The sequence below is a fragment of the Ipomoea triloba genome, chromosome 4, assembly GCF_003576645.1.
Source record: "Ipomoea triloba cultivar NCNSP0323 chromosome 4, ASM357664v1".
NCBI lineage: Eukaryota > Viridiplantae > Streptophyta > Magnoliopsida > Solanales > Convolvulaceae > Ipomoea > Ipomoea triloba.
In genome coordinates this window covers 24914860-24942294 of record NC_044919.1, presented here as the reverse complement: position 1 = coordinate 24942294, position 27435 = coordinate 24914860, and the positions used below count along the sequence as shown (strand labels likewise).

Sequence of the window (27435 nt, the reverse complement as noted above, 5' to 3'; positions counted from 1 at the left end):
TTCGCTCATGAAAACTTCACAATTGCAGGAAAAAAAAAAAAGGATAGAGGAAAAGATAATACGTCTGCTGCCTTCTGAACTGAACAGTATGATGCGATGAGAACAAAAGTTACTTACATGAAAGAGAGATCGGCCAAACCATCCAGCAAACGTGCTAGGGTTCAGGAGCCTGCTTTCAACATGAAGTAATTCCATTTTCAACAGATATCAAGAAAACAAGCTATTAATTCACATGCAAATGTTAACAGATGAAGACCAATACAGAAGCATATTATAAGAAACAACTACACCAAGTCCAAACCTTCCAGCTTTGCAGTAAAAGAGTATTTGCGGATGGTGCATTATAGTTCTTTCGCTAAGATCTTTGTCAAGAACACTGACTATGACAGGGACACTGGTGTAGAAAACATTATAAGCCATCAAACTAAAAGAATTGAAAAGGCTAGTTCCAGCGACACCTGAAATGAATGAGAAACTGGAAGGTTGTGAGGTTAGTTAACTAATGCAAAAGAGAGCAATGTCAAGCAAGGCAGCATGAGATAAACAAAACAAACTTACAAGATCTGGATGAAGCATATCAAGAGGGATTTGTAGATGGAATATTGGGACAGAAATGCAGTCCGGTTATAAGAGTACCGTCCATGTACAAGTATTAGTCTTCTAAGGAATCGAAATTCTGCAAGCCAAGATTAGTAGAGTACAAACAATGAGAGTCATGACTGACAGGATTAACTTAAATTTAAAATGAAACAGAATCCACTTGCATTTCAGTGGCTGTTCAGTAACAGTTCATGATCAAATCCATCGAACAAAACAAATAAATGAATAATTTAAAACATTAGAAAACAATACAAAGGAGCCATTTCTGAAGAACATAGTGAAGTTCAAGATAAAAGAATGCAGTATATTATCAACAGGCACAAAGGATCATATTACAAACTCCTTTTCTAGTTTATCTATTTAAAAAGACGCATCCGATTGCAATTCCACCCAGAGCATTTCATAGATACATGTATTTTCTGATATAAATGTGTGTATCCATTATTTAAACACGAGTAGGCAGCAGCAATCTAGTTTCAACATGCATCACCAGCAGCATACTATTTGCCAACAAAATTCTATGTGCTATCTTTTACTAACTTTTAATTCACTAACATTTTAATGATATTTTATCTGACTCAATAAAAAATAAATTCAAATAGGTGCATGAAGATGTCATGCCTTTTAGTGAGAACTCCAACATTGTGTCTAATCAAATGGTGTTTATAAGTCCGCAACAATAGCATCTCTCCCTCACTCAAAATTAAATTTCTACAACATGTCAAGACCAATCAGTTTAATAACGATAAGAAATACTATAATCATTTGCCACCATGAAATACACATGAACTGGAGGAAAAACCAAAAATTTAAATGAACGAAACCATGAAGATCTCACTTGCAATACTATAATCAGCTGCTCTAGCTGCCTGCAATCCTTCTCTCCCACTTATACCAACCCCAACATCAGCATGCTGGATCATTCTCACATCATTTCCGCCATCCCCAATTGCCAGTGTTCTGTAATCACAAGATTTTAGGAGTTCTACAAGCTGGAACAATAATAAAAAGGGTTCAAAATTAAATGCGTTAGTCAGACATAACTGAGGTTCATATTCAAAATAGACATACAATTATAGAAAGATTTGGAACTAGCTAACATTTATTTTTGTCATACAAAAAGCAGAACTAGCCAATATCTAAGCTGCCAAAGAGATAAAGACCTGATGCTTTACTCTCTATCTCTGTACTTTACATTCCAAAAGTGCCTCAAATTAGTTCTATAATATGTTCATATAGAGGTATTCAGATGCGACACTGCTAGCAATGTCCAGACTTAGTGACAAGTTTCCTTGATCAAGCTCCACTTCAGTAACTTGGAACATGATGTGCATATAGAAGGGTTTTGATAGTTAAATATAACAGTGTTGCCTAACACAGCTTTAAAAAGAAATCTTGACTTACATGGGACATAGACTAAAGCAGTGGGGGCTTCTTTCTTTTTATTTTAGGGGGTGGGGGATGGGTAGGGGGAATGGGGGTGCAAAGTAAAAAGTTAAAGTTTCTACTTTGGGGATTGGGGAACCAGTCAACTACAGAAATTCAAGCAAATGAAAACACCTGAGCTTTTTGGGATGGAGCCACACGACAATATATAGCTGTCTTTGAGAGTATAGCAAGTTCAGTGAATGCTTCTCGGTAATGCTTAAGGACAATTTCAAGAGCCCAACCATCAATTACAAAGGCCGTGTCCTGCTAAAGTAGAATATTAGCTATAAAGGTTTCCGAGAAGACAGCAGAACAGGATTATTTAAGCATAAACTTTCAACATAACACACAGTCAAGAACAATGAAACAACTCTAATTTAAAGCCACTAAATCCAAACTGTCATAGGCTGGGTTTGGTAAACAGAATTTATATGCATGCAAAGTCTAGTAAACAAATGCACACACACACACACTCTCTCTCTCTCAGACACACTCATGCATGCTCACTTGTATATTAGGTTTCTCATTTTTATCTTATTATCTCCGAAGTTAAAGAACAACAATAGTGCAGAATAAGATATGCAGTATGAGAGTAGACCTTACCTCAGCTTTAGAATTTGTTATTCTTATTCTTATTGTGAGTTGAACTCTTTCTAGGCTTCTAAACACTTCATCCTCAGTTTTTCCATCAATGTGTAAAAGTTGACATTTAAGCTCTGCAAATTTCCAACCACAAAAAGATGAAGACAATATCATAAAAAATTAGTCCGTAGATACATTAACACATGAAATAAATTATGCATGTCCTGTTCACCCCAAAGTGGTAATGCAATTACTTTAATCAAATGCAGTAGACCTTGGTCAAATCGACAAATCTAGCTGTAACGTCTGACCTACTACTAGAATTGGAAAGCCAAATGTAACAATGGCTATTTGAAGGATATAATAGTTTGATGACAAAATAATTTCTTTTTCTTTTTAGGTGTATCTGAGGGGAATAAGGATGGAACGTCTGACCTACTACTAGATTAACATGTTTATGCTGCTAAACTACAAGGTCCTTGATGATGACAAAATAAGTTAGGAGACTAACTGAAAAATCAAACATTAGGAACCAATGACATGATTTGCTCTTCCAAATTTACAAAAGATGGGTTGTGGCTGCTGTGTAGCCACTCAAAAAAAGAAAAAGAAAAAAAGAACAGAATCAATCCCCCTTCAACAACCAAAGTCAAAGTAGTAGGAAGAGAATAGAAAATGAATCTACCTGGAGAAATAAAATTGCATGACCGAGCAATCTGTATAGCAGTTTCCTTCTTGTCACCAGTCAGCATCCAAAGGTTTATTCCTGCTTTCCTGAGTGTCTCAATTGTTTCAGAAACACCATCCTGACTAGACAAACAATTTAAATTTATTTAAGTAATAGTTACCCAAGTCAGTATATCCATGTTTGAACAATAAAGCTAGAAAGGTAATTTAGATTTATAAAAAGGAAATTAAAAATGGCTGCTTAAAGGAATTTATCACAAAGGTATTACCTGTAGTTTATCTTCAATTGCAGCAACTCCTATGATCTTCAAGTCATGCTCTATTCTTTGGCAGACCTCAGCTACCATCCCCTGCAAAAGTTAAAATATTAGATAAAATGCCAGGCCTCTTTAGTAAAAACTAAAACATACATTCAAGGTATAGGAATGTCCAAGAAGGACGAGGGAGTGGGAAAAGCAAGTAAAGGTAAAACTTTAAAATAAATAAATAATTCTAGTTGAATTTCTAACCTCCCTATCTACCAATGAACTGTTAGCATCTTTAAACATCAATGACCATTCTTGATACTCATCTTCCTCCAATTCACGCCAAGCCAAGCATAGAGTCCGGAGACCTAGCTGAGCATAGTGATCTACAGCCTCAGAGAACATTCTTGTTTGTTGTCCTGATACATATTACATAATAAATTAAAAACATTTGATACACCAGGGAGCAAGATAGCATAACAGCTATTTTGACTTGTATTTACAAACTAAATCTAACCTATTTTAAGCAATGGTGCACAGAAGTTCAGCAAAATACTATCAAGATAGAGTACTTGCATATAAATGATGAAATGCCATGCCATGAAAGCCTTAGCATGAATGACAAAAGATAAAGCTGTATACTGAAACATATCAGGAATAATGAGGAAAGAATTTTTTTTTTTCAGAAAAAGAACCTAGCGTGCCTGTCTAAGACAATTACGGAACCTGTATCTATATAGAATGTGGTTGGTTCAAGTGCTTTGGCATAAAAATTTGCCCTACAGCATTTGTAAGTAAGGACACAGCAAAATATCATCTCTAAGGAATCCATGAAGAAAATATACTAAAAGGTACTACCATCCATAACCATCAGTGTGGCTGCCTATATAAGCTTTTAATTAATTGAAATAGATAGATTTCAACACAGACAAACCAAAATCTCAAGACAAGCATCAGGATACATTTGCTCTTACTAAATAGCCAGAAAAAAAAAACACAAAAAGAATAAATTCAACCATGTAACGACCTGCATGCGTAGCAAGCCAAAACCAACAAAACAGGATGCGGTCATTTTCCAATAACAAGAAAGGATGAATAGAAATGATATCCTTCCCTTAGCAAGAACTACTAGCTGCCTTACCCCACCATTTAATTATTTTCTAGTTAGTTACTTATAAACCCCTTTGATTTCCATATTTAGAATCCAAATTTAATCTTTACCTATAAAGGATCTTTCAGTTGAGTTTCTGCTTCTTCTCTTAAAACATTTTAAAGGTCATATCAGAAATCAGGAGGCAGCAAAGAAAAAAGAAACATACCACATTTCCTAGAAGTGGTAGTAAGGTTTAGACGCACAAAACCAAAATCAGTAATTTGGTAATTCCTCATCTTGCAGAAATTAATACTTTTCTAAATAATCAAATGTAAATAATAGGACAAAAAATTACAACCAACACATGCATGAGGAAACATTGCCTCATCTGCTCCTTTGGACAAGAGGAAGACTTTTCCACTTTGAGAGTCTTTCACCACCACAGACATTCTTTTCCTGTCAGGAGTGAACTCAAGAGTGTCCAATACTTCATATTGAATTCTCAAAGAATTAAAGTTGATTTCTGCAAAAACAAGAAGAAATAAATTATCAATGACTTGCCTTCTGAGGTTGTTATAATAATGAAACCAAAATCATTCATACCAAGAATATTGCCATTCCTGTTGATAAAGATCATATTTAAATGAGAGGCAGCGTATACAAGAGCTTCCTCATCTAGAGAATGTGCTTTATATGAAATATGTCCAGTTTTGCTGTGAACAATTCATTAAGGAAATAATAGGATATTACTGCAAGAAAAGCACTAGCAAGGCTCCAGCAATAAGAACAGTGCAGAAATGACAATTTAGCCACTGACAAGTGACAAAGATATCAATCCTTGAGATTTCTACCAATTGACATAAATACAAAAGAATTACCTTTGTAAAGGAACCACAGTGTTACATATTGCCATTATTTTCAGAAACCAAACCACATCAGGAGAACTAGAGGCAACAGTGTTAAGTAGCTCTACATCTGCCATGAAGGTCGAAGGAGAAAGAACACACTATAACCATTTTCCTTATCATCTAAAACAAACTAAGAACAAAAATAAACAGAAAACATTAAGATAGAAAAATATCCAGAACATGCTCTTCCACTGAGATACAGGCCCAAAATAGAATTATTACTGTTGTTTTCTTAAACAAGATTCCCCAGGCCCAAAGACATAGACTTCAATAGCCAATAAAAATGTAACATGAGAGAGCAATAGAGAGAGAGAGAGAGAGAGAGAGGGAGGGAGAGTGAAGGGAAAGTGAAATAATACTAGTATATTCATCTTTATCAGATAAGCAAACTTTTATCTGATAATTTTAGAACTGAGGGTTTCTTTCCACGTATAAGCAGGGTGTAGTTTCAGGGAGTGTTTATATTTATAAAGTTCAATATCAATACATAAAAGTGTATTTCTAGACTGACTGACTGAGTACTGTAGTTTCCCATATATCCACAGAAGAAACTTGCATATGCACTTTCACTAATAGAAAGTTACATTTCTGCTCCTTCAGAATTTCTAAAGTGCTTAGTCCAACCTATATCGAAGATCCAAAGCTTGAAAAGCAAGTGGGGGGAATTTAGAAATGAGGCAAATATTTGCCTTAATTTCTGGCTTCAAGGAGTATGATAGAAGTTTCTCTACTTCTTAATGTCAAAATCAAAACAAGCAAACCATAAATGGACATTTGTAGGCCTGAGAAATTACTATATACCAAGAAAGACGAGATAGGACGCAAGTGGGAGCTAATGCATAAAAGCAACTAACAAAGAAACAATGAAAGTGCAAAGCTTGTGCAAGTGATCGCAAGTCTTAGACTCTTAGTCATAATGCTAGTATAGTTTGCTACCATTTATTGTACATTAGAAGTGTTGTGACTTATTTTTCACTCCTAAGTGAATTTAAGCTTGTCATAGTTTATTTTGGTCATATAACTTAATAGTAGGTATTACGAGTATGTACGTTTCAGAAGTAGCAAAGGTATACACCATGAACTGTATTCCTTACAAAATTTACAGGGGTGTATACACCTATATAATATTACACACACACACATACACCTATAATATATATATATATATGCATTGAAGCCTTGAAATGGTTGGGAGAATATAGTGACAACAACCCTGATGACTGATGTGCATAGGAGCAGTGGCTTTTATCTTAAGGAGTAGGACATACAAGAACTCACTGCTGGCAACAACACCACATCAATAACATAAGGCAAGGAGTTGTTTAAGAAATGGAACATGAATGTTGGCCAGGTAATGTGCATGCTCTTAGTCACAGTTAAGGCAAATAAAAATCTTACCTTTTGTAGCATCTCCATTTTCATTTCCATAGAATCTTCCACTGATAAAACATCTTTTAAAAATCATCCTGTTTTCAGTAAGTGTCCCTGTTTTATCAGTCAATATGTACTCTACTTGCCCCAAGTCCTCACTTATTGCTGTGCTGTCAATACATTAAGTTGAAATATATATTATATATGCACATACATATGTATACATATTCCGTGAAGTGAATTTATGCGGTACATAGAAACTTGAAGGTTATCTCTTACTTTGCTGCATTACATGGTGTCCTAGTTTCCACATCAACCATCTCACTGTCCCACTCAATGAACTTTGCATACAAGCTTTTAACAAGATCTAGTGATACCTGCCACAAAGATGAAGCATACAATTGATTTATGTTGAAATTGAGGGATTGAAAGGCCTGTAGATGGTGAATAGGCACCACCCACCAGTAAGGGTAAAAACAAAATATGTGAAATCAAAGAAAGAGAGAATATATGATTTTATCAATAATGAATTGCACTAGATTGCGTATATGATTTTACACATGCTTATATAATAATATAATGGGCCTAACTAATGGGCTAAGTTACAATCAGGGCTACGGTACAATATCTAATTCCTATAATTCAACACTCCCCTCAAGTTGTAACATCTAGAAGTTCCACAAACTTGAATTAATACAAACACCCCACCCTTATTCAAAACAACAAAAGAAGATGTTAGAGGATAACAGTGCAAGATGGCTTCAGAAAACATGACATTATACACGACCCTTAGGAATGAAGATGTAAGCACCAAGGGACAAAGCCGAACACGAACAATCTCAAAATAGTATGGCAACACAAGCACTCTATGACAAAAACGCCAAAAAGACCTTCATCAAGAGAAGTGAACGAAACATGAGCAACAAGCCCATAGTGGTAGAACCCATAGCAATGAAGAAACACCTATAATGAGATAAAGCCCGTTGCAATGAAGAGATGTCCATAACGATGAAGAGAATAAAATAGAACACTAGTTGATTGTTGATAGCAGCACTCCCCCTTGAAACTTGAAAAATAATCACAACATTGTTGGAATTAATAAACACTAGAACTAAAAATCCTTGGGAAATAAATATGGCACATTAGCAATAAACAATGAAACCAAACATGGCAATGCCAACTCAACACCCTCAAAAATATACACGGCATACCAAAAGTGATCTTGAAGAATTAAATACAACAATATTGGAACAATGAAAGCCTTCAAATTTCACAAATACTAAGGGCAAGAATGGAATCTAGAAATTTAAGTTGGAAAAAGTCATCGCTGGTAGCCGCACACGTCGGCAAGTGATGGCCAAAGACAATAGAATGACAGATGACAGTGAACTTTCTAGAAAGGGTCAATGAAAGAAGGGGAATTCAACGCCCATCGGTACTGGCAGTGAGGTTTGATGGTTACAAGGAAGCGGAGATCTGAGCTAAAAGCAATCTGGAAATCCAACAACCTTAGTGACTCCGGTGATGGCCATTTTGGCAAAGGTTTGGAACAAGGTTCTGAACAGCACAGTGGTTTCAGTTTACATGGATAGACACCAGAAAAAGGCCAAAACTTAAGAATAGTTATGCGAAGTACTAACTTCACCCAAAAATTGATTTTCTGGTGAAAATTTTTGAAAAGAAAAGGTATTTAGGGTTTGGAGCTCTGATACCATATTGAAATTGAGAGACTGAAAGACTTGCAGGTAGCAAATAGTCACCACACAGCAGCTAGGGTGAAGCAAAATATGTGAGGAACCAAAGAAAGTGAATAGAGACTAGAGAGTAAATGATTTTATTAATAATAATAGATTGCACTAAATTGTAGAGAAACTAAAAAGGGTTAGACATGCTTATATAGGAATATAATGGGCCATACGACTACACTAGGATTTCTGCTTTCTATATTTCAACAAATTGCAATCTAAAATGAAGCTAGATACCCACAAAGGAGAAAAATCAACCCTTTTTAAGGATAGATATCAGTATATATCATGGTTATTGTAAGAAATCCTGAATAGTTCTTCTTGATAATTGAAAAATACAAGCCCTAATTTATACAAACAAGAAGATTGATTATAGGGAAGAGAATCCTATAATCTGGGAAAGTAAATAAAAGGATAACAAAACTAGGAAAGAATAAAATCAATATCACTAATTACAGATCCTAAAATATATGCAGCATATCAATCTAATATTTCCACATATCAATTCTAATATTTCCACAGTTATCAAGGCGGACTTTTTAGGTGAGATGCCACCGACCGCCTAGGCGATGAGTGTGTATATATATATATTGAAAATATCTTCTCTTGGGCAGCCTTTTCGCAGCCCTATTTACTCTAAGTTTCCTTAAAGAGACTAATAGTTTTTCCCAGAGTAGTGAGAAGTCTAGTATTTATTGTAGTATTTATTTTGCATCTTTCCAATATTCTTTAGGCCTATATATATGGTGTATAATCTGGAGTATTCTAAGTAATGAACAAGATAAACCCCTCTTCTCTACTTTGAAATAAAGAAGAGTGAAATCAGAAAGAAAAAGAAAAAAGAAAGGCCAATCAGCCAAGAAGAAAGAAGGCGAGTCGGTGGTGGAAAGGTGCGACGAGCTCGGTTGGCGAGGCGACCTCATTAGGCGTCCAGTCTCCACCGACCAGATGCCTAGGCGACGCCTTGATAACCATGGTATATATGCACACACAGATTGTTCCATAGTTGAACTCTTATTAGTCAATACACAAGCTAGTATTCTCTTGAATACATAGTTACAATTATTATTCATATGCTGCAGCTAGCGACCTAGCGTATATACAAGACTAGCAGTTTTCCCCAACTAGCAGTTTTAATCATGTGGAAAAGGATTAAATTGGACAAGAATAAACCACTACATTAGTTCATATAAGCTGCAATACAGAAAATGGAGACTTTACATTTACCTTTATTGAAATGGGAATCATGATGGAACAAAGAAGCTCAAACCGAAGAGGAATAACCACTAACCCGTACCACGGATCTTCTTCTGTATGTCTAAGATACCATTCCTACAAGATATAAACATGATGTGGCTTAATTAAATAAAATAATATGATAATCTTGGAACTCAATCAAAAAAAGAAAGCCACTTCCCAAGAAAATAAATTAAACAAGAAACAAAAGCTTTTGCATGCAGGTAAGTTTTAGCAAACCAAATCATTTGATTGCTCAAGTCAGTATTGTTTGTTAAATTACTTAATTCCATTTAGTTACACAACTACAGTGGCATTTTCACTTTTAGTCCTCGATTGTTAATTTGATTAAATTTTGTCCGATTTTTTAAAATCGACCAAATTCATTCCACTTTTGGAATTGGACGACAATTTTAAAAAGTCGAAGGATTAAATGTAGTCAAAGACTATAGTAAATATGTCACTCGATAGTCGTGTGACCATAAATGAAATTAATTCTTTGTCTAATATACCAAGCAAGACCCATAGAGTTTTTAATATTTGATTATTAAACAAACTTGTTCTACTCATCATACTAAATCTAAATATTTATTTTATATTCTATGAATCAAATTTTCAATTATCTTTGTTAAAACAGTACAAGGAAAAAATGGAAATGATATATTATTTCATGTTTTTGGTTCTCCATATTACAAACACTCCCCTCAAGCTGGAGCATATAAATCAAATGTTCCAAGCTTGCTACAAATGTATTCAATCCTAGGTCCACGAAGAGGTTTAGTGAGGACATCAACAAGTTGATCATTTGACCCAACAAATGTTGTAATGATGTCTCCAGATGCAACCTTTTCTCGTATAAAGTGACAATCAACCTCAATATGTTTCATTCTTTCATGATAGACAGGATAAGATGCAATATGCTGAGCTGTTTGATTATCACAAATCAATTTCATGGGACCAAGTTTAGTTTATAGAAATTGAGTTCTATGAGAAGCTGTTTAATCCAAATTAGCTCCATATACCAAGTGTCGTTGCTCGGTATTCTGCTTCTGCGCTTGACTGGGCGGATACATCTTGTTACTTATTTTTCCAAGAAACAAGATTACCACCAAAAAGAATACAATATCCTGATGTTGATCTCCTATCCCAAGGGCCAACCCAATCTACATCTGTATATCCAACAATTTTTGTATGTCCATGATCCTTATAAAGTAATCCTATACCTAGAGATCTTTTCGTATATCTTAAGATTCTAATGGTTGCATCCCAATGACTTTGACATGGCTCTTGTAGAAATTGGTTAACTACACTTACAGCAAAAGAGATATCAGGACGGGTGATCGTCATGTATAGCAGCTTGCCAACTAATCTTCACTATCTACTTGGATTGGATAGAGGCTCCCCCTATCTTAGAAGAAGTTTGGCATTTGGATCCATGGGTGTGTCAACTAGCTTGCAATTTGTCATACTTGTTTCTTCAAGAATGTCTAAAACGTATTTCCGTTGGGACACATAGATACCCTTTTTCGATTGAGCAACTTCAGTACCAAGAAAATATTTTAATTTCCCAAGGTATTTTGTCTCAAAATGTTGAAACAAATGTTTCTTGAGCTGTTTTATTCCTTCTGTATCATCTCCTGTGATGACAATGTCGTCAACATAAACCACAAGATATATGTTTTTTCCAAGAAGTTGTTTATAGAAGACAGAACGTCCAGCTTTGCTTTGAATCATGCCAAATTGTTGGACCACATCACTAAATCTCCCAAACCAGGCACATGGAGATTGCTTCAACCCATAAAGAGAGTATTCGAGACGACAAACAAGATTTGTTCTCGTCTTAACCACAAAGCTAGGGGGCTGCTCCATATATACTTCCTCCTTCAAATCACAATGTAAGAAAGCATTTTTTATATCAAACCGATATAACGGCCAGTGCCATTGAGAGGAAGAGGCGGATAGAGGTGATTTTGGCTACTAGTGAGACAGCGCCTGTGTGGTCAATGCCAAATACCTGTGTGTATCCTTTAGTAACAAGTCAAGCTTTGAGTCTATCAACTTGTCCATCTGGACCAACCTTAACATTATACATCCATCTACAACCAACCATAGTTTTTCTAGGAAGTAAAGATACTAACTCTCAAGTTCCAAAAGAATCAAGTGCCTCCATTCCATCAATCATTGTTTGCTTCCATCCTGGATGAGTTAATGCCTCCTTGACATTCTTTGGAACAAAAACAATAGACAAACTAGAAATGAAAGCACAATACGATGTAGACAATCGTTTTTGTTTGAGGAAATTATAGATAAGATAAGGATTTTGAGTGGATCTTTTACCTATTCGACTGGCAATGGGAGTCTATTTTTGTTGTGGTTTGGGCCGTGTCAATGGGAAGTAATAATGTAAGACATGAATCAATCGTACGTCCATCCTCTTGGGAATCTTGACGATGGTAGGTGTATAGAAATGGTGAAACATGTCCTTCCTCTTGAATGGTTGGATTTGGTGTAGTTCTTTCAAGAATCGGTATAGTTCTTTCAAGAGTCTAAATATTTCTTTCAGGAAGAGTGCGAGATACAAGCTCTGAAAAAGTAGGAATAAGGGGAACTTCTGCTACTTCAATGGATTCCCCTAGGAAGTCAAACTCAAAGAGGTGGAAGAGAAAAAAGGTGTTGTTTTAAAGAAGGTAACATCAAAGGAAGTATAGAAACGATGTGTTTTAGGACAATAACACCTAAAGCCTTTTTGGAGGCGAGAATATCCAATGAAAGCACACTTTATTGCTTTGGTATCAAGTTCATCACACCCTCGAAAAGAATCATGAACGAAACAAGTACACCCAAATATCCACAATGGGAGTTTATGGAGAGGTTCCTGTGGGCGCAAAATATGAAGAGGAATTTTTCCTTGCAAAACAGAAGAAGGCATTTGATTTATGAGATAGCAAGAGTTAAGTATAGCATGCCCCCAAAAACTCTTAGCATCCTTGTTATGAATAAGCAAAGTACAGGTTGTTTCAACAAGATGTCAAATTTTTCATTCAGCAACTCCATTTTGGTGAGGAGTTCTAGCATATGAAATTTCATGAAGTATTCCATGTGATGAAAAAAATGAAGTGAAAGGGTCAGAAAAATATTCTCTTACATTATCACTGCGTAAGATTTTGAAAGATACCCCAAATTGATTCACAATTTCATTGTAGAATTCTTAAAACACATGAAATAATTCAAAATGGTTCTTCATTAAAAATACCCAAGTGCACCAAGAGAAACCATCAATGAAGACAGCATAATATGAGAAACCCAAAGTCAATGAAACTCGACATGGTCCCCAAACATCGGAGTGAACTAGAGAGAATGGGGTATCAACCCTCCTATTCACTTTACTAGGATATGAGGCTCTTGAGTGTTTCCCAAGTTGACACGATTTACACTCTATGGCTTTTAAATTTGACAAACTAGGAACAAGTTGTTTTAATTTATTGAGATTAGGATGTTGTAAGCGAAAATGGTTAAGAAGAGGTGAAACAATAGCAGTGCAAGCTATTTTGGTATTGGTAGAACATAAAAGGTGGTAGAGACCTCGTGATTCATATCCTACACCAATTGTCTCCTTTGTTTGACGGTCCTGAACAATTACAGAATCACAGGAAAAGGTAACAAGGCAATTAAGAGAGTGAATAAGTTGATTAATTGAAATCAAATTGAAGGGACAACCGCGAATGTAAAGGACATTGGATAAAGATAAAGAACAAATGGTGACTTTTCCAATTCCTATAGCCTTTCCTTTTGAGCCATCACCAAATGTGACAGCAAGAAGAGAGTTTGAGAAATCAATATGGGAGAAAAAGAAGGGTTACCAGATATGTGATTAGTTGCTCCATAATCCAAGACCCAAACTGAGTCTGATTTTAATGCAAGAGCAGTATGAGTCTGATTTTTGGTGACCTAGGCAGACTTTAGTACACTGCTTGGAATTATATGTTCTGCCATAGTTGTCAAAAAAAATGTGAGAAAAACATTGTAGGGTCGCAAAATACAAGAAGAGTTGATCTGGTTTTGGCCGGAAAAAGCTTCAGGAAAAGTCTTCACGCGCTGGCGCATGGCGCGGAGGGCGACCTTTGTGGTGGCGCGTGAGAGCGCATGCGGCAGTTTCAGGTGACCGGAAAAGTGTGAATAGTGTTGCCAGAGCTCCTTTTGAAGGTGTGGCACCAATTTAGTAAAGAAAACTCTTTAGTTTTAGATAATATAGAAAAATGATGATGAACACTGTTTTTAACAGTGAGTTCATATGGAAAATTTCAGGCCCCACAAAAGAGGCTCTAATACCATGTTAAAACAGTAGAAGGAAAAGGTAGAAATGATATTTTATTTCATGTTTTTGGTCCTCCAGATTACAACCATATATATAGGCATAAAGAAACCTTTTGAAAGGGCATAATAAATGATAAAAACTACTACTCTTCTCAAGGCTACAACTTCCTAGAGTAGAGTAAATATGGCTGCCTATTTCCAACAATCTTCATAACCCCTCAGCCCCTCTGCTCTATACTGATCGTCACTTTCGTTGTTTTATGGGTCAGTTTTTCAACTTAAATTTGATGCTGATAAATTTTAACTACTGAAAATAAAAATTGCTCCATAGATATAAAGGAATTACATAAGAAGTACTACCTTGCAGAGTATTTGTATTTCAAAATTTAAAAACTAAGAAATGCAAATACTCTGCATGCAAGTACCCATAAGGGAACAAAATGAAATAGAAATAAAATATTGCACTAAAATAAACCTTTTCTGCTAATTTATCTTTCCAGATGTTCCCAGCTGTGCCTAAAACAGTAACAACCACAAGCTGAAAAACAAATAATGCTCCTGTCAGCTTGTCAATCATAGCATCAACAGCTGCAAGCTTGGGTTCAGGTAAGCCCCTACTCATGCCCAGTTTTGTTTCATTTCCTGGAATAGAGACATGCAAAGGAAGACAAGGCACTATATTCTCTTTTTATATCCAATAAAATTTATTCACAAAATGAATACACCTAACAGCTACTTATGCAGATTTACAAATAAGTCAGATTCACAGAGTTCATGAATTCCATATCTATAAACATTTCTTTACACCATAAGAAAAGGAACTTCAAACACTTATCCTTCACCTTATAACCCAGTCAACTGGGCTCTACTTGTGGTTTTCACAATTTCACCATCAGACCAGAATGTCAATCTAGCAAATTTGCCATTCAAAATATTTCAAATGATACCCACCACCTTGTCAACCAAAATAAAAATATTAAAAAATGTAATCTCTATGGCAACTAAGAAAGCTGATTGTCTTTTTGCTAAATGAGTACAAGTCTTATGAGAAGTTATGATTACTATACACAAATGAAATTGGCACTATCAATTCAAGGAAAAAAAAAGCTTCAATTGGCCGCTCCAACTATAAAAAAAAATAGAGCAATTCGAACAAATAGCAGGTGGCTAGCATCAACAGACAAACTTAGATGGAAGCATACCTGTATAAACAGCAACACCACAAGCCCATTCCGTGTTCCTTAAGTAGCATGATTGAAGTATTATATTGTTTATAGTCAAGGGACATTTATCATTATCAAGAAATGGAGGAAACAATCTCAAAGTTGCATCAAATCTTCTGATATCTTTATCAGGGCTGGGACACTCAATCACACCCTAAAAAAGAAAGATGCAATTGAAAACATACATACATGTATAATATATAGATACACACACACACAGACCTATATATATTAGCTGAGTTTAGCATATGCTAATGCATATTTTCTTTATTATAAATAGTATACTTGCCTTAATTTTGTGCAATAATTCTGAATCAATTCCCATACAAGCAGGGGCCACTACCCTTGTCTTGAGATCAGTTTCACCATCAAGTGCAGATGTCTGCAAAGATCAGTTGAATTACAATGATTCCTATATGTTGAAAGCAGAAATCACTGCATTCTTGGAAGAAATTCTCAAATGGATTTTCAATTGGGATAAGCTTATAATATAGCGCCAGAATCATTAAATCAAAAAGCCACCGCCTGCTGGTAATACACTAATACACCTTGGTACAACTTATTAGTATAAAACTTGAGGTGAAATTTGGATAAACTGGTCTAGAAAATTCTTTTGGTAACAAAGAGAATGGGATGGACTGATGAAGGAAGCATTATTCCCCATGCATAAGCACAAGGAAGTTATATTAAAAAAAAAAAAAAAAAAAAAAAAAAAAAAAAAGGAAGAAATTTTGCAGTCCAAGGTACCTCTCTAAATGCATTGAGAACATAGCAAAATAATGATAATTACCTCGACATAGCAGAGACCTTGTGGGTTGGAACTTCCAATTAAAACAAGATCACATGGGACTGCATCATTTTCCCAAAGCCATACTATATTACCAACATGAACATCTTGAGCTTGTATCTACACAGAAACACAAGCAACAACAAAATGGCCATTCTTCATCAGAACTCAGAAGGTTAAGACAAGATGAAAGAAGGATAGGAGACAAATAAATGGACAATGAGTAAAGAAAGAAGATACAAGTACACAACTAAGACAATAAAACCATGGACATTATAAAGGAGGAAATAATATGTAGGAAGTGGACAGGGCTAGACACTATTTTGAAGGAGTATCAAATCCCAAGTACCAACCATAGTTATAGCATAAATGCCATTTGGCCCTGTTATTGCAATGCAAATACAAGTTTGGAGAGGATACCAGAAATTTGATAAATAGATTGATCGTTCTTATACTATAATAAGTTGCACCATCTTTGTGTAATTGATACATTTTTTATCAAGGAGTAAAATTTACTTACCTATCAAAAATTCATGTTTGAATATCTTGAATGAGTGAATTCTAGGCCATAAGAAATGAAATTCTAAATATAACTGACCTAGCATAAAGAAGGTAGCAATAAAGATAATTTTCTGTACAATACCAAGCCTCTTTGAAATGGTTTTAGCAAACCACCTTCAGCAGTTACTCATGTGCTGGAGAACAGCAGTTTCCTAAGGTCAGATGCAGCCTTATATGCCCCCAGTAAGTCCTTGTACTATGCATTCTAATGATTCATTCTAAGGATTCACTTCTTTTTCAAGGGCATTTCTTACATGTTAATTATGATGCAGATTACATGCGTACAAACTAACCACTAAAAATGTTTAGGAATGGGATATTCCAGCTAACATACCTGTTTTTTAAAGCCATGCTGCACAACCCAAACTTCTTTCTCATTCGCTTTCTTGTCGCAGAGATGTCGCTTGTAATCATCATATGCTTCTTTTATTGCTGAGACTGCAAATATAATAAAGAGCGGACCCCATGTAGTAACTGGACTGACTGGAGCTATGAGTGGCCACAGTTGAAGGCAAGCAATCAACAAAAAGTACTGATTTATAAATCGTCTGGAAATAGAAATAATAAATTCATTGGGAACCAATATAGAGAACTAAAAAAATCAGTTCTAAATGCTAAACGCATGCCAGCAAAAGATAACTAAAAAATAAAAACCATATTATCCTTTCACAATAAATTTTATAAGTCTACTGCAGGATAAAATCCAGTACATAATAAAGCCCCATTAGAAGAGTTGCATATAAATAGCAAGGATAGGATATATGAATAGAAAGAAATATTTAAATTTAACAATACCTGAATTGTTCACACAAATTCTTTGGAAGGAAATTCCATAATGTATATTTTTTGTTCGATATGTGGTTGTCACAAAAAATATCATGTGATGCATCATCATCATTGATATAAACATAGCGGATCATCTTTCACCTAAATGCAGCCAAGAATATGAAACAAGGTCACATGCGCATTACCACCAATTGTAGTACTATTTGGATCCAAAAATAATGGAAAAAAAAAAATTAAAACCTGAAAAATATATGAACTGATAATCGAACAAGTATGTACTTCAGAAACGGGAAATGGGGAAACAGCAATTTCCAAAAATATATGAAACAAAACTTTGGGGTTTGTATAAATATAAAAAATATAGGGGATATATTTGCATATATTTTTTCTTAAATATGTATAAATATAAATTTTTTACTAGTTTAAAAATATGAAGCTAACAAATAAAAGTAATCCACTAAATCACTAATAAATAGTTAAATATGACACAGTCTATTGAAATAAGAATACATAGTCCAAACTTCAAAACATTTTTAAACTTAAACATTCTAATTGTTCATATTTTCATTAGCATTTCCACCAAAAAATGCAAACTCCAACTCAAACTCATCTAAAAATAGGTTTGCAAACTTAAGGATGCCAACATCATTTATGCCTGCAAATTCATCTCTTCCAACATCCCACAATTTTTCTTTGTCATCATAATATTCAAAGGTATTCCTTGCAGAAGACGAAGATTGTTGTGAATAAAAATTAAGCCTTTAGCACATTTAGAAGTTAATTTGCTCTTTCTAAATGAATGAAGGAACAACTACTCCAATTCCTTTCACAACAAAAGGAAGAAGTAGGTTCCCCAATGTTAGATGCCAAACATTGATGCGAATCATGATTGAAAATTTGAAAGATTCGCCAATATGTCTTAGGAGTCAAAAACTGAGAGAGGGATGCAATTGGCGATATAGGTCTTAGGGGTAAAAGTTGAACTTTAGGTTCTAATTTCAATTTTCCAAACTTTGAACCCAAAAAAATAAATAGTAATTTGGACCAAAAACACATTTCTATATTTTTGGTTAAGTATGAAATGACCTGAAAACTTTTATTTTATTTAAAAAAAAAAAAAATGGACCAGAAATATTTCCGCACCAGTTTCAAGAAGTTTCAAAAATGAAACGTTTTCAAAATGGAGAAACGCTAGCCTCCAAGAGTTTTCGTGCATCTGTCAACAACAATTAAGACAACAAGAAAAGCTAAAGCAAGAGTAGAGGACTCCCAGGACACCAACATAAATGTAATTCTTTGCACTTTGAATTGTGCTGCTATGAATGAGCATTTTTGTAAATGCTAAAGATTTATAATCCCAACAGTTCCATATATTCCAACAGCATAAAACTGTTTTCCATACTATTAGTAATTAATAACTAATTCAAATTTCATTTTGGTAGTGACCTTGAGCTTCCAAACTGGTTTATTCAAGTTAAGGTGAAGAGAAAGATGGCATCAAGAAAAAATAACACTTGACTAAGAATATCAAGTAATAAAATTATAAAATATATAAAAACTAATACTCCATAGTGTTGAAATATTAAATATATCTGCCTTGGGCAGTCTGCCTTGGGCAGTCCACATCTTTGACTTCTTGGGCAGACTTCTTGAGCAGTGCAGTGTAGTGTCTACCTAGAGCAGTGTAGTTTTATTATGTCTCTTGTGTGTATATATATTAGTGTGTATATCTGAAATAATAGAGTGTAGAGAGTAGAAACATCTTGTAATCTTTGTATAGATCAGAAATATAAATCAGAAACTTTTCTTTCAGTTCTGAACATCAGTTTTCTGCATTTTTTCTGGTCTGAAACATCAGTTTTCTACATGGTATCAGAGCTCAAGTTCTGAAACCTGAAAGTCTTGAAAAATCTCCATTTTCTGCTCTGAAAACCTCATTTTCTGCTCTGCAAGTCTCCATTTCTGCAGCAGAAAATCTCCATTTCTGCCCAGAATATTAGTCCTAAATCAATTTCAGTTCTGATATCCCAGAAAATCTCCATTTCTACCCAGAATATCAGTCCTAAATCCATTCCAGTTCTGATAATCATCCTTCACCAAATCTCTACAGCAGATTTTTTGTTTTGTCATCCCTCACCATAAAAATCTGCAGCAGCTATGTCTAAACTTGATGAAATCCTTCCAGCAGATTCTTTACCTTTGGATTATTCATCCAATTCATCACATCCTTCTCACTCGGCTGTCACAAATCATCCCAACCTTCCTCAAGCCCTCAATGTGGCTACAACATCTGAAGCATCACCCAATGAAGTCGGTCCGTGCTCAAAAATTCAACTTGAGGCACTGCAGAAGATATTTGGGCAGCTATCTGCTGCAAAACAACCAATTCCACCTTCAGCCAAAGCACATGGTAGTATGATAAGTCATCAAGGTAACACCTCTCATGCATTTGCTGCAAATTCCAACAACACAAGTCCTTGGATTGTGGATTCTGGGGCATCAGACCATATGTCAGGTGATCTAAAGGTTTTCCATACATTCAAACCGTGTATTTATCCCACCACGGTCAGAATTGCTGATGGATCCCTCTCCAGTGTGATAGGAACAGGATCAGTCAGACTAACTAATGAACTTCTCCTTTCATCCGTTCTCTTTGTTCCTAAACTAAACTGCAACCTACTCTCCATCAGCAAACTCACTACGGACATGAATTGTGTGACTAAATTCTATCCTAATCATTGTGAATTTCAGGTTGTGGGCTCAGGGAAGGTGATTGGCAGTGCTGAAGTTTGTGGTGGTCTCTATATTCTCAAAAACACTCATGAAAATAAACAAGTTCCCAAGTCAGGTTATGCTTTCAATTCTGGTTTCAATTCTGTTTCTGTTTCTGTTTCCAATGAGAGTCTAGTCATGTTGTGGCATTTTCGTCTTGGACATCCAAATTTTATTTATCTTGAAAAATTGTTTCCTAGTTTATTTACCAGTAAAAAGCCCAACCTTTTTCATTGCGAAGTATGTCAACTCGCAAAACATACTCGAAGCATTTATCCAAGTAACCCTTACAAACCTTCTCAACCATTTTCATTAATTCATAGTGACATTTGGGGACCTTCAAGGGTGAAAAATGTTAATGGTTCTAGATGGTTTGTATCCTTTATTGATGACCACACTAGACTCACATGGACATTCCTCATGAAAGAAAAATCTGAAACTGCATCAATCTTTAAAGTTTTTCATTCCATGATTCAAAATCAGTTCAAACAAAAAGTTCAAGTCTTGAAAACTGATAATGGGAAAGAATATTTCAACTCAATTCTTGGTTCATACTTGTTAGATCAAGGAATTGTCCATATTAGTTCCTGTGTCGACACCCCTCAACAAAATGGGGTGGCTGAAAGAAAAAATAGGCACCTCCTTGAAGTATCTCGATCCATCATGTTTTCAAATCATGTGCCTAAACATTTTTGGGGGGAAGCTGTTCTTACTGCCACTTATCTCATAAACCGTATGCCTAGTCGTGTTTTAAAGTTCAAAACACCACGAACTCTGTTCCTACAAGCATTCCCTCATCACTCAGTTTTTTCTTCAGAATTGCCACTTAAAATCTTTGGTTGTACTGCGTTTGTCCATATCTATGATCACAAAAGAACAAAACTTGACCCCAAATCACACAAATGCATCTTCATTGGGTACTCTAGTACTCGAAAGGGGTACAAATGTTACTCCCCATCCACAAAAAGAGTTTATCATACTCTGGATGTCACCTTTTTTGAACACCAATCATTCTTTCCCAAATCTGGTATTCAGGGGGAGAATTCGAGGGAATACCAACTCTGGGAAACACTTCAGGACAACCAGGCTACCTCTTTTTTTCCCTAATGTCCCATCATACCAGCATCAAACCACTCTAACACAACCAAATTTATCACCTCCATCATCTGGTTTTCCTTTGCCTTTTCAATCAGATGCGACTCCAGAAAACATGGTCTGTCAACCACCATCCTCTCTCCCTACAATCAACCCACCTTCACCTCTAATCAACCACCCATCCTCAGAAAACACGCTACCAAATTCACCTCCTCAAGCACCACTTGAAGAAAGAAACAAAGAACTTCGTGTTTATAGAAGGAGAAAATTTGAAAATATAGAGGCCAACATACAAAGCAAGGACTGTTCAAGCACACATCCGAGCTCACTTGACCTTGAAAATCATGAAGGTAAGGACCCTATGTCCAATGCGTTTGTACCTACTACCATTGATAATATTGATTTGCCTATTGCTCATCGAAAGGGTACTAGAACATGCACTAGTCATCCTATAGAAAGGTATGTTGCCTATGGGAAATTAACTCCTATGTATCGAGCTTTTGTCTCTTCTCTTGATCTTGTCCAGATTCCCACAAACATCTATGAGGCACTAAGAGATCCCAAATGGAAGGTTGCTATCGATGAGGAAATCAATGCTCTTGAGAAAAATGGCACATGGGTTCTTGTTAACTTACCTCAAGGAAAACATGCAGTTGGATGTAAGTGGATTTTCACTATCAAGTACAATCCAAATGGGAGCATCAATAGATTCAAGGCTCGGTTGGTTGCTAAGGGGTTCACTCAATCATATGGTGTTGACTATCAGGAGACCTTTGCGCCTGTTGCCAAACTCAATACAGTAAGAGTTTTGTTATCACTTGCTGTAAATTGTGATTGGCCTTTATATCAATTGGATGTAAAAAATGCATTCTTAAATGGAGAATTGGAAGAAGAAGTCTATATGGAAATTCCACCAGGTTTTGAGAAGAACTCTAGCGGAAGATTGGTATGCAAACCAAAAAAAGGCTCTCTATGGCTTGAAACAATCACCTCGGGCATGGTTTGATAGGTTTGCAAAGTCAATTGTAAAAATTGGATACACCCAGTGCCAAGCTGATCATACCTTGTTTGTGAAATTCTCTTCAACAGGAAAATTAGCGATTCTTATTGTCTATGTGGATGACATAATCCTAACTGGAGATGATTCAAGTGAGATTTCAAATCTCAAGAGATTTCTTGCATCAGAATTTGAGATCAAAGACTTAGGACCCCTCAAATACTTTCTTGGAATGGAGGTAGCTCGATCTAAAGAAGGGATTGTTGTATCTCAAAGGAAGTATATCTTAGATCTTCTAAATGAGACTGGAATGCTTGGGAGTAAGCCAGCAGATACTCCAATGGATCCTAACTTAAAGACAAACCGGAGTGGGGAACCAACTCCAGTGGAGAGGGGGAGTTATCAAAGATTAGTGGGAAAACTAATTTATCTCTCCCATACTAGGCCAGATATTGCTTTCCCTGTTAGTATTGTAAGTCAACATATGCACAACCCCAATGAGGAGCATTTGGAAGCAGTTTATCGTATTCTGAGGTACCTCAAAATGACACCAGGTCTTGGGTTACACTTCAGAAAACATGACAATCGAGACCTAGAAGTCTACACGGATTCTAGTTGGGCTGGAGAGTTGACTGATAGGCGATCAGTTAGTGGTTACTGTACCTATGTATGGGGAAATCTGGTCACTTGGCGTAGCAAAAAACAGTCAGTGGTCTCTCGGAGCAGTGCTGAATCAGAATATCGTGCACTGGCATTAGGTATATGTGAAGGGATGTGGATTAAAAGGTTGTTGAATGAATTGAAAATTGAGGTTCCTAGATCCTTCAAAATGCACAGTGATAGTCAAGCTGCCATCAGCATTGCTAAGAACCCAGTTCATCACGATAGAACAAAGCATGTTGAAATAGACAGGCATTTCATTTATGAGAAGATGAATTCAAGAACCATTGAACTCAACTACATTCATACAAAGAAACAAATTGCTGACATATTCACAAAGGCTCTACCTAGGACAAGATTTGAAGAATTCAATTCCAAGCTGGGTTTGTATAATATATACAACTCAGCTTGAGGGGGAGTGTTGAAATATTAAATATATCTGCCTTGGGCAGTCTGCCTTGGGCAGTCCACATCTTTGACTTCTTGGGCAGACTTCTTGAGCAGTGCAGTGTAGTGTCTACCTAGAGCAGTGTAGTTTTATTATGTCTCTTGTGTGTATATATATTAGTGTGTATATCTGAAATAATAGTGTAGAGAGTAGAAACATCTTGTAATCTTTGTATAGATCAGAAATATAAATCAGAAACTTTTCTTTCAGTTCTGAACATCAGTTTTCTGCATTTTTTCTGGTCTGAAACATCAGTTTTCTACACATAGTATCAAAATACATCCTCAAAAAGATACTTAGGATACTATAAGAGGCATAAGAAACTATGCAAAGCATAAACTGTTGAAGAATGCATCCTAAATGCCAAGACATTGTTTCTAGTGTTTCCCTGTTGAAGCTTATTGAAAATTATTTTCTTTCAAAAAATCCTCAACTTTAGAGCTTCTTAAATGAGGTAGTTTGCCTCTTATCAAGCTTTATTTAAAACTTTTTCTCTCTTTTTAGTGCTTGGTTTAGCTTATACTTTCCAAAGTAGATAAGCACCAAAATAAGCAAGATAATCAGGCATAAAGGTTAGGTGTTCTCCCACTAGCAAATATTTAACTTATCCTATTATCTCAACCCTGGTCAAGAAGCATAGAAGCTGGCACCTTCTCAATTCACCACTCTGCAATGGTCCTCCAGTTATTCTCTGTGACATAAGCCCCTAGATGATCCATCAACCACATCATCCCTAGGTCAGACAGTCAATCTACATTTCTAAGCTGGGATCATCTATTGCATTATATCCAAAGCACTAATTTCTTACATGACTAGTCTAAGGGTGAGTTTTGCAAAGCAGTGAAATTGAAACAGTTGAAGCGGTACTGGTGAGATTAGATGGTTGGACCACTCCATTGCACTACTCCCACCATTGTACATTTTCCAATTGGACCGCTCCACAATTCATCCAAACAATCTTTTGGAAAGTCGTTGGAGTAATGGACTGCTCAATTGCTCTCCCAAATGAACCCAAAGTTTTCGATAAGCTCTTTATATGGTTTTCTATAAAATCAAAGTATACTAATCCATGGGCAGACAGTTGTAGGATGCCAGAAATTGATGCAAAAAACTCCATGGCGCCTCAAAAAAAAGGATCCACACTCTTCTAGTAGATTGTATACTGATGATGTATGCACTCCACAAATGCAAACAACTGTACTCGGTGAATCTTTGATGCTTCGTTCTCTGAATTTTTTGCTGATCGGTGAGTTTCATGACTTTCATCTATAGTGATCGCCTTTAAAATATAATGCACAAGATAGAAACCACATCCATCAACTTCAACTTACCAAATTCACAGAATCAAAGCAACAAAGTNGTCTGCCTTGGGCAGTCCACATCTTTGACTTCTTGGGCAGACTTCTTGAGCAGTGCAGTGTAGTGTCTACCTAGAGCAGTGTAGTTTTATTATGTCTCTTGTGTGTATATATATTAGTGTGTATATCTGAAATAATAGTGTAGAGAGTAGAAACATCTTGTAATCTTTGTATAGATCAGAAATATAAATCAGAAACTTTTCTTTCAGTTCTGAACATCAGTTTTCTGCATTTTTTCTGGTCTGAAACATCAGTTTTCTACACATAGTATCAAAATACATCCTCAAAAAGATACTTAGGATACTATAAGAGGCATAAGAAACTATGCAAAGCATAAACTGTTGAAGAATGCATCCTAAATGCCAAGACATTGTTTCTAGTGTTTCCCTGTTGAAGCTTATTGAAAATTATTTTCTTTCAAAAAATCCTCAACTTTAGAGCTTCTTAAATGAGGTAGTTTGCCTCTTATCAAGCTTTATTTAAAACTTTTTCTCTCTTTTTAGTGCTTGGTTTAGCTTATACTTTCCAAAGTAGATAAGCACCAAAATAAGCAAGATAATCAGGCATAAAGGTTAGGTGTTCTCCCACTAGCAAATATTTAACTTATCCTATTATCTCAACCCTGGTCAAGAAGCATAGAAGCTGGCACCTTCTCAATTCACCACTCTGCAATGGTCCTCCAGTTATTCTCTGTGACATAAGCCCCTAGATGATCCATCAACCACATCATCCCTAGGTCAGACAGTCAATCTACATTTCTAAGCTGGGATCATCTATTGCATTATATCCAAAGCACTAATTTCTTACATGACTAGTCTAAGGGTGAGTTTTGCAAAGCAGTGAAATTGAAACAGTTGAAGCGGTACTGGTGAGATTAGATGGTTGGACCACTCCATTGCACTACTCCCACCATTGTACATTTTCCAATTGGACCGCTCCACAATTCATCCAAACAATCTTTTGGAAAGTCGTTGGAGTAATGGACTGCTCAATTGCTCTCCCAAATGAACCCAAAGTTTTCGATAAGCTCTTTATATGGTTTTCTATAAAATCAAAGTATACTAATCCATGGGCAGACAGTTGTAGGATGCCAGAAATTGATGCAAAAAACTCCATGGCGCCTCAAAAAAAAGGATCCACACTCTTCTAGTAGATTGTATACTGATGATGTATGCACTCCACAAATGCAAACAACTGTACTCGGTGAATCTTTGATGCTTCGTTCTCTGAATTTTTTGCTGATCGGTGAGTTTCATGACTTTCATCTATAGTGATCGCCTTTAAAATATAATGCACAAGATAGAAACCACATCCATCAACTTCAACTTACCAAATTCACAGAATCAAAGCAACAAAGTAGTTTAAAAAATTATGAGGAAAAGTTGTTAAATTATATTTTGTCAGTAGGAGATAATAGAAGAAATGGAATCAAAGAAAACACCTATTCCTGGGAGTCTAAACAGATTGAATTCAGAATCACACTGTTTTATCAGCAGTATAGATGAAGATTTGACCGTGGCTCCGCAACCTAACGAATTTCTATAGAAATGAAACTTTACCGATTCGGAGAGGCTGAGAGAAGGGAAGCGAGATATGAGTGTGCGTGGTCGCCGACAGTGGTCAGTGGAATGCCGTCGGTTTTTGCAGGCGGTGGCGTTGGGCGGGGCAGGGACGGGTTCGCCGTTTACACGCTGCATCCACGTGTCGAATGGGAGGCTTATTAGCCGGGAAATTCGAATAGGAAATTCGAATATTCCGGAAAAGAAGAGCACTTTCGTTTTGGATTGCGTAACGGTCAAGGCCATCGCCATAAAAAAAAAAAATATTTACCCCAACGGCCAAGCCGTATGTTCCGTATCATTTTTAGCTTTTAATAACTGCAAGTATGGAATATTAAAGAGGAAATACTATTCTAATTGCTTTAACTTTTTTTTTTATCTTTTATTTTTTGGCGTAATTTGTTCTGGTTGATTTTTTTATTAAAAAAAATTAAAAGGTAATATTGTAATTTTAATTTTTATTGAAATTGTATGATATTTGACATTTTAGCTAAAAATTAGTGAATTTGACTATTTTAGCTGTTTTGACTTGATTAAATTATTAAAATAACTATTGTTAGTGTATTGGGTCAACGTGTTTGATTAGCTGATAATACTAGAAAGATGTATTTTGGAATTGGTCAAAAAATTTAAATGGAGATGACAATTCAACTCGACCCCAAAAAGAAAAATCCCGTCCTGACAATGATTTCCTTGAATTATATTATATTATATTTTTATATAATATTTAATTAATTATTTAGTTATATGATATAAATTAAAAAGTAAATTGATTGAAGAAATTGTTTTGTTTTTTTTTTTAATACTACGGACTCTGTTACAATGTAGTATCTGTTCATAACTACTTTCTCAACCTAATGAAGTACAAAAAGTCAACAGGCTCGAACCCACTCCCATCATCAGAGTGTTAATTAGGACACCGAATGCCACTAGACCACAAGGTCCTTGAAGAAATTGTTTTGTTATGTTGGAGTATGGAA

The 27435-nt window shown here is 35.7% G+C and overlaps 1 protein-coding gene across 2 annotated transcripts in view; it reads right to left on the bottom strand.

Annotated features, from left to right (window-relative positions):
* LOC116015398 (phospholipid-transporting ATPase 2-like) overlaps nucleotides 1-26717 on the bottom strand; it is a 30083-nt gene extending 3366 nt beyond the window's left edge. The window contains exons 1-22 of one of the 2 annotated variants that reach the window (XM_031255448.1): nucleotides 26456-26717; nucleotides 17576-17707; nucleotides 17115-17328; nucleotides 16223-16339; nucleotides 15722-15814; nucleotides 15412-15586; nucleotides 14685-14851; nucleotides 9887-9991; nucleotides 7194-7291; nucleotides 6942-7084; nucleotides 5514-5610; nucleotides 5239-5348; nucleotides 4994-5158; nucleotides 3807-3961; nucleotides 3567-3647; nucleotides 3296-3416; nucleotides 2632-2744; nucleotides 2161-2292; nucleotides 1439-1592; nucleotides 559-676; nucleotides 302-475; nucleotides 118-172 (exon numbers count right to left, since the gene is read on the bottom strand). In XM_031255448.1, coding sequence (XP_031111308.1) covers nucleotides 118-172; nucleotides 302-475; nucleotides 559-676; nucleotides 1439-1592; nucleotides 2161-2292; nucleotides 2632-2744; nucleotides 3296-3416; nucleotides 3567-3647; nucleotides 3807-3961; nucleotides 4994-5158; nucleotides 5239-5348; nucleotides 5514-5610; nucleotides 6942-7084; nucleotides 7194-7291; nucleotides 9887-9991; nucleotides 14685-14851; nucleotides 15412-15586; nucleotides 15722-15814; nucleotides 16223-16339; nucleotides 17115-17328; nucleotides 17576-17700 — 2712 coding nt within the window. In that variant the 5' untranslated portion in view covers nucleotides 17701-17707; nucleotides 26456-26717. The remainder of the gene's footprint in view (nucleotides 1-117; nucleotides 173-301; nucleotides 476-558; nucleotides 677-1438; nucleotides 1593-2160; nucleotides 2293-2631; nucleotides 2745-3295; nucleotides 3417-3566; nucleotides 3648-3806; nucleotides 3962-4993; nucleotides 5159-5238; nucleotides 5349-5513; nucleotides 5611-6941; nucleotides 7085-7193; nucleotides 7292-9886; nucleotides 9992-14684; nucleotides 14852-15411; nucleotides 15587-15721; nucleotides 15815-16222; nucleotides 16340-17114; nucleotides 17329-17575; nucleotides 17708-26455) is intronic. The other variant, XM_031255449.1, reaches the window with a different exon arrangement.
* Nucleotides 26718-27435: the final 718 nt, after the last annotated feature.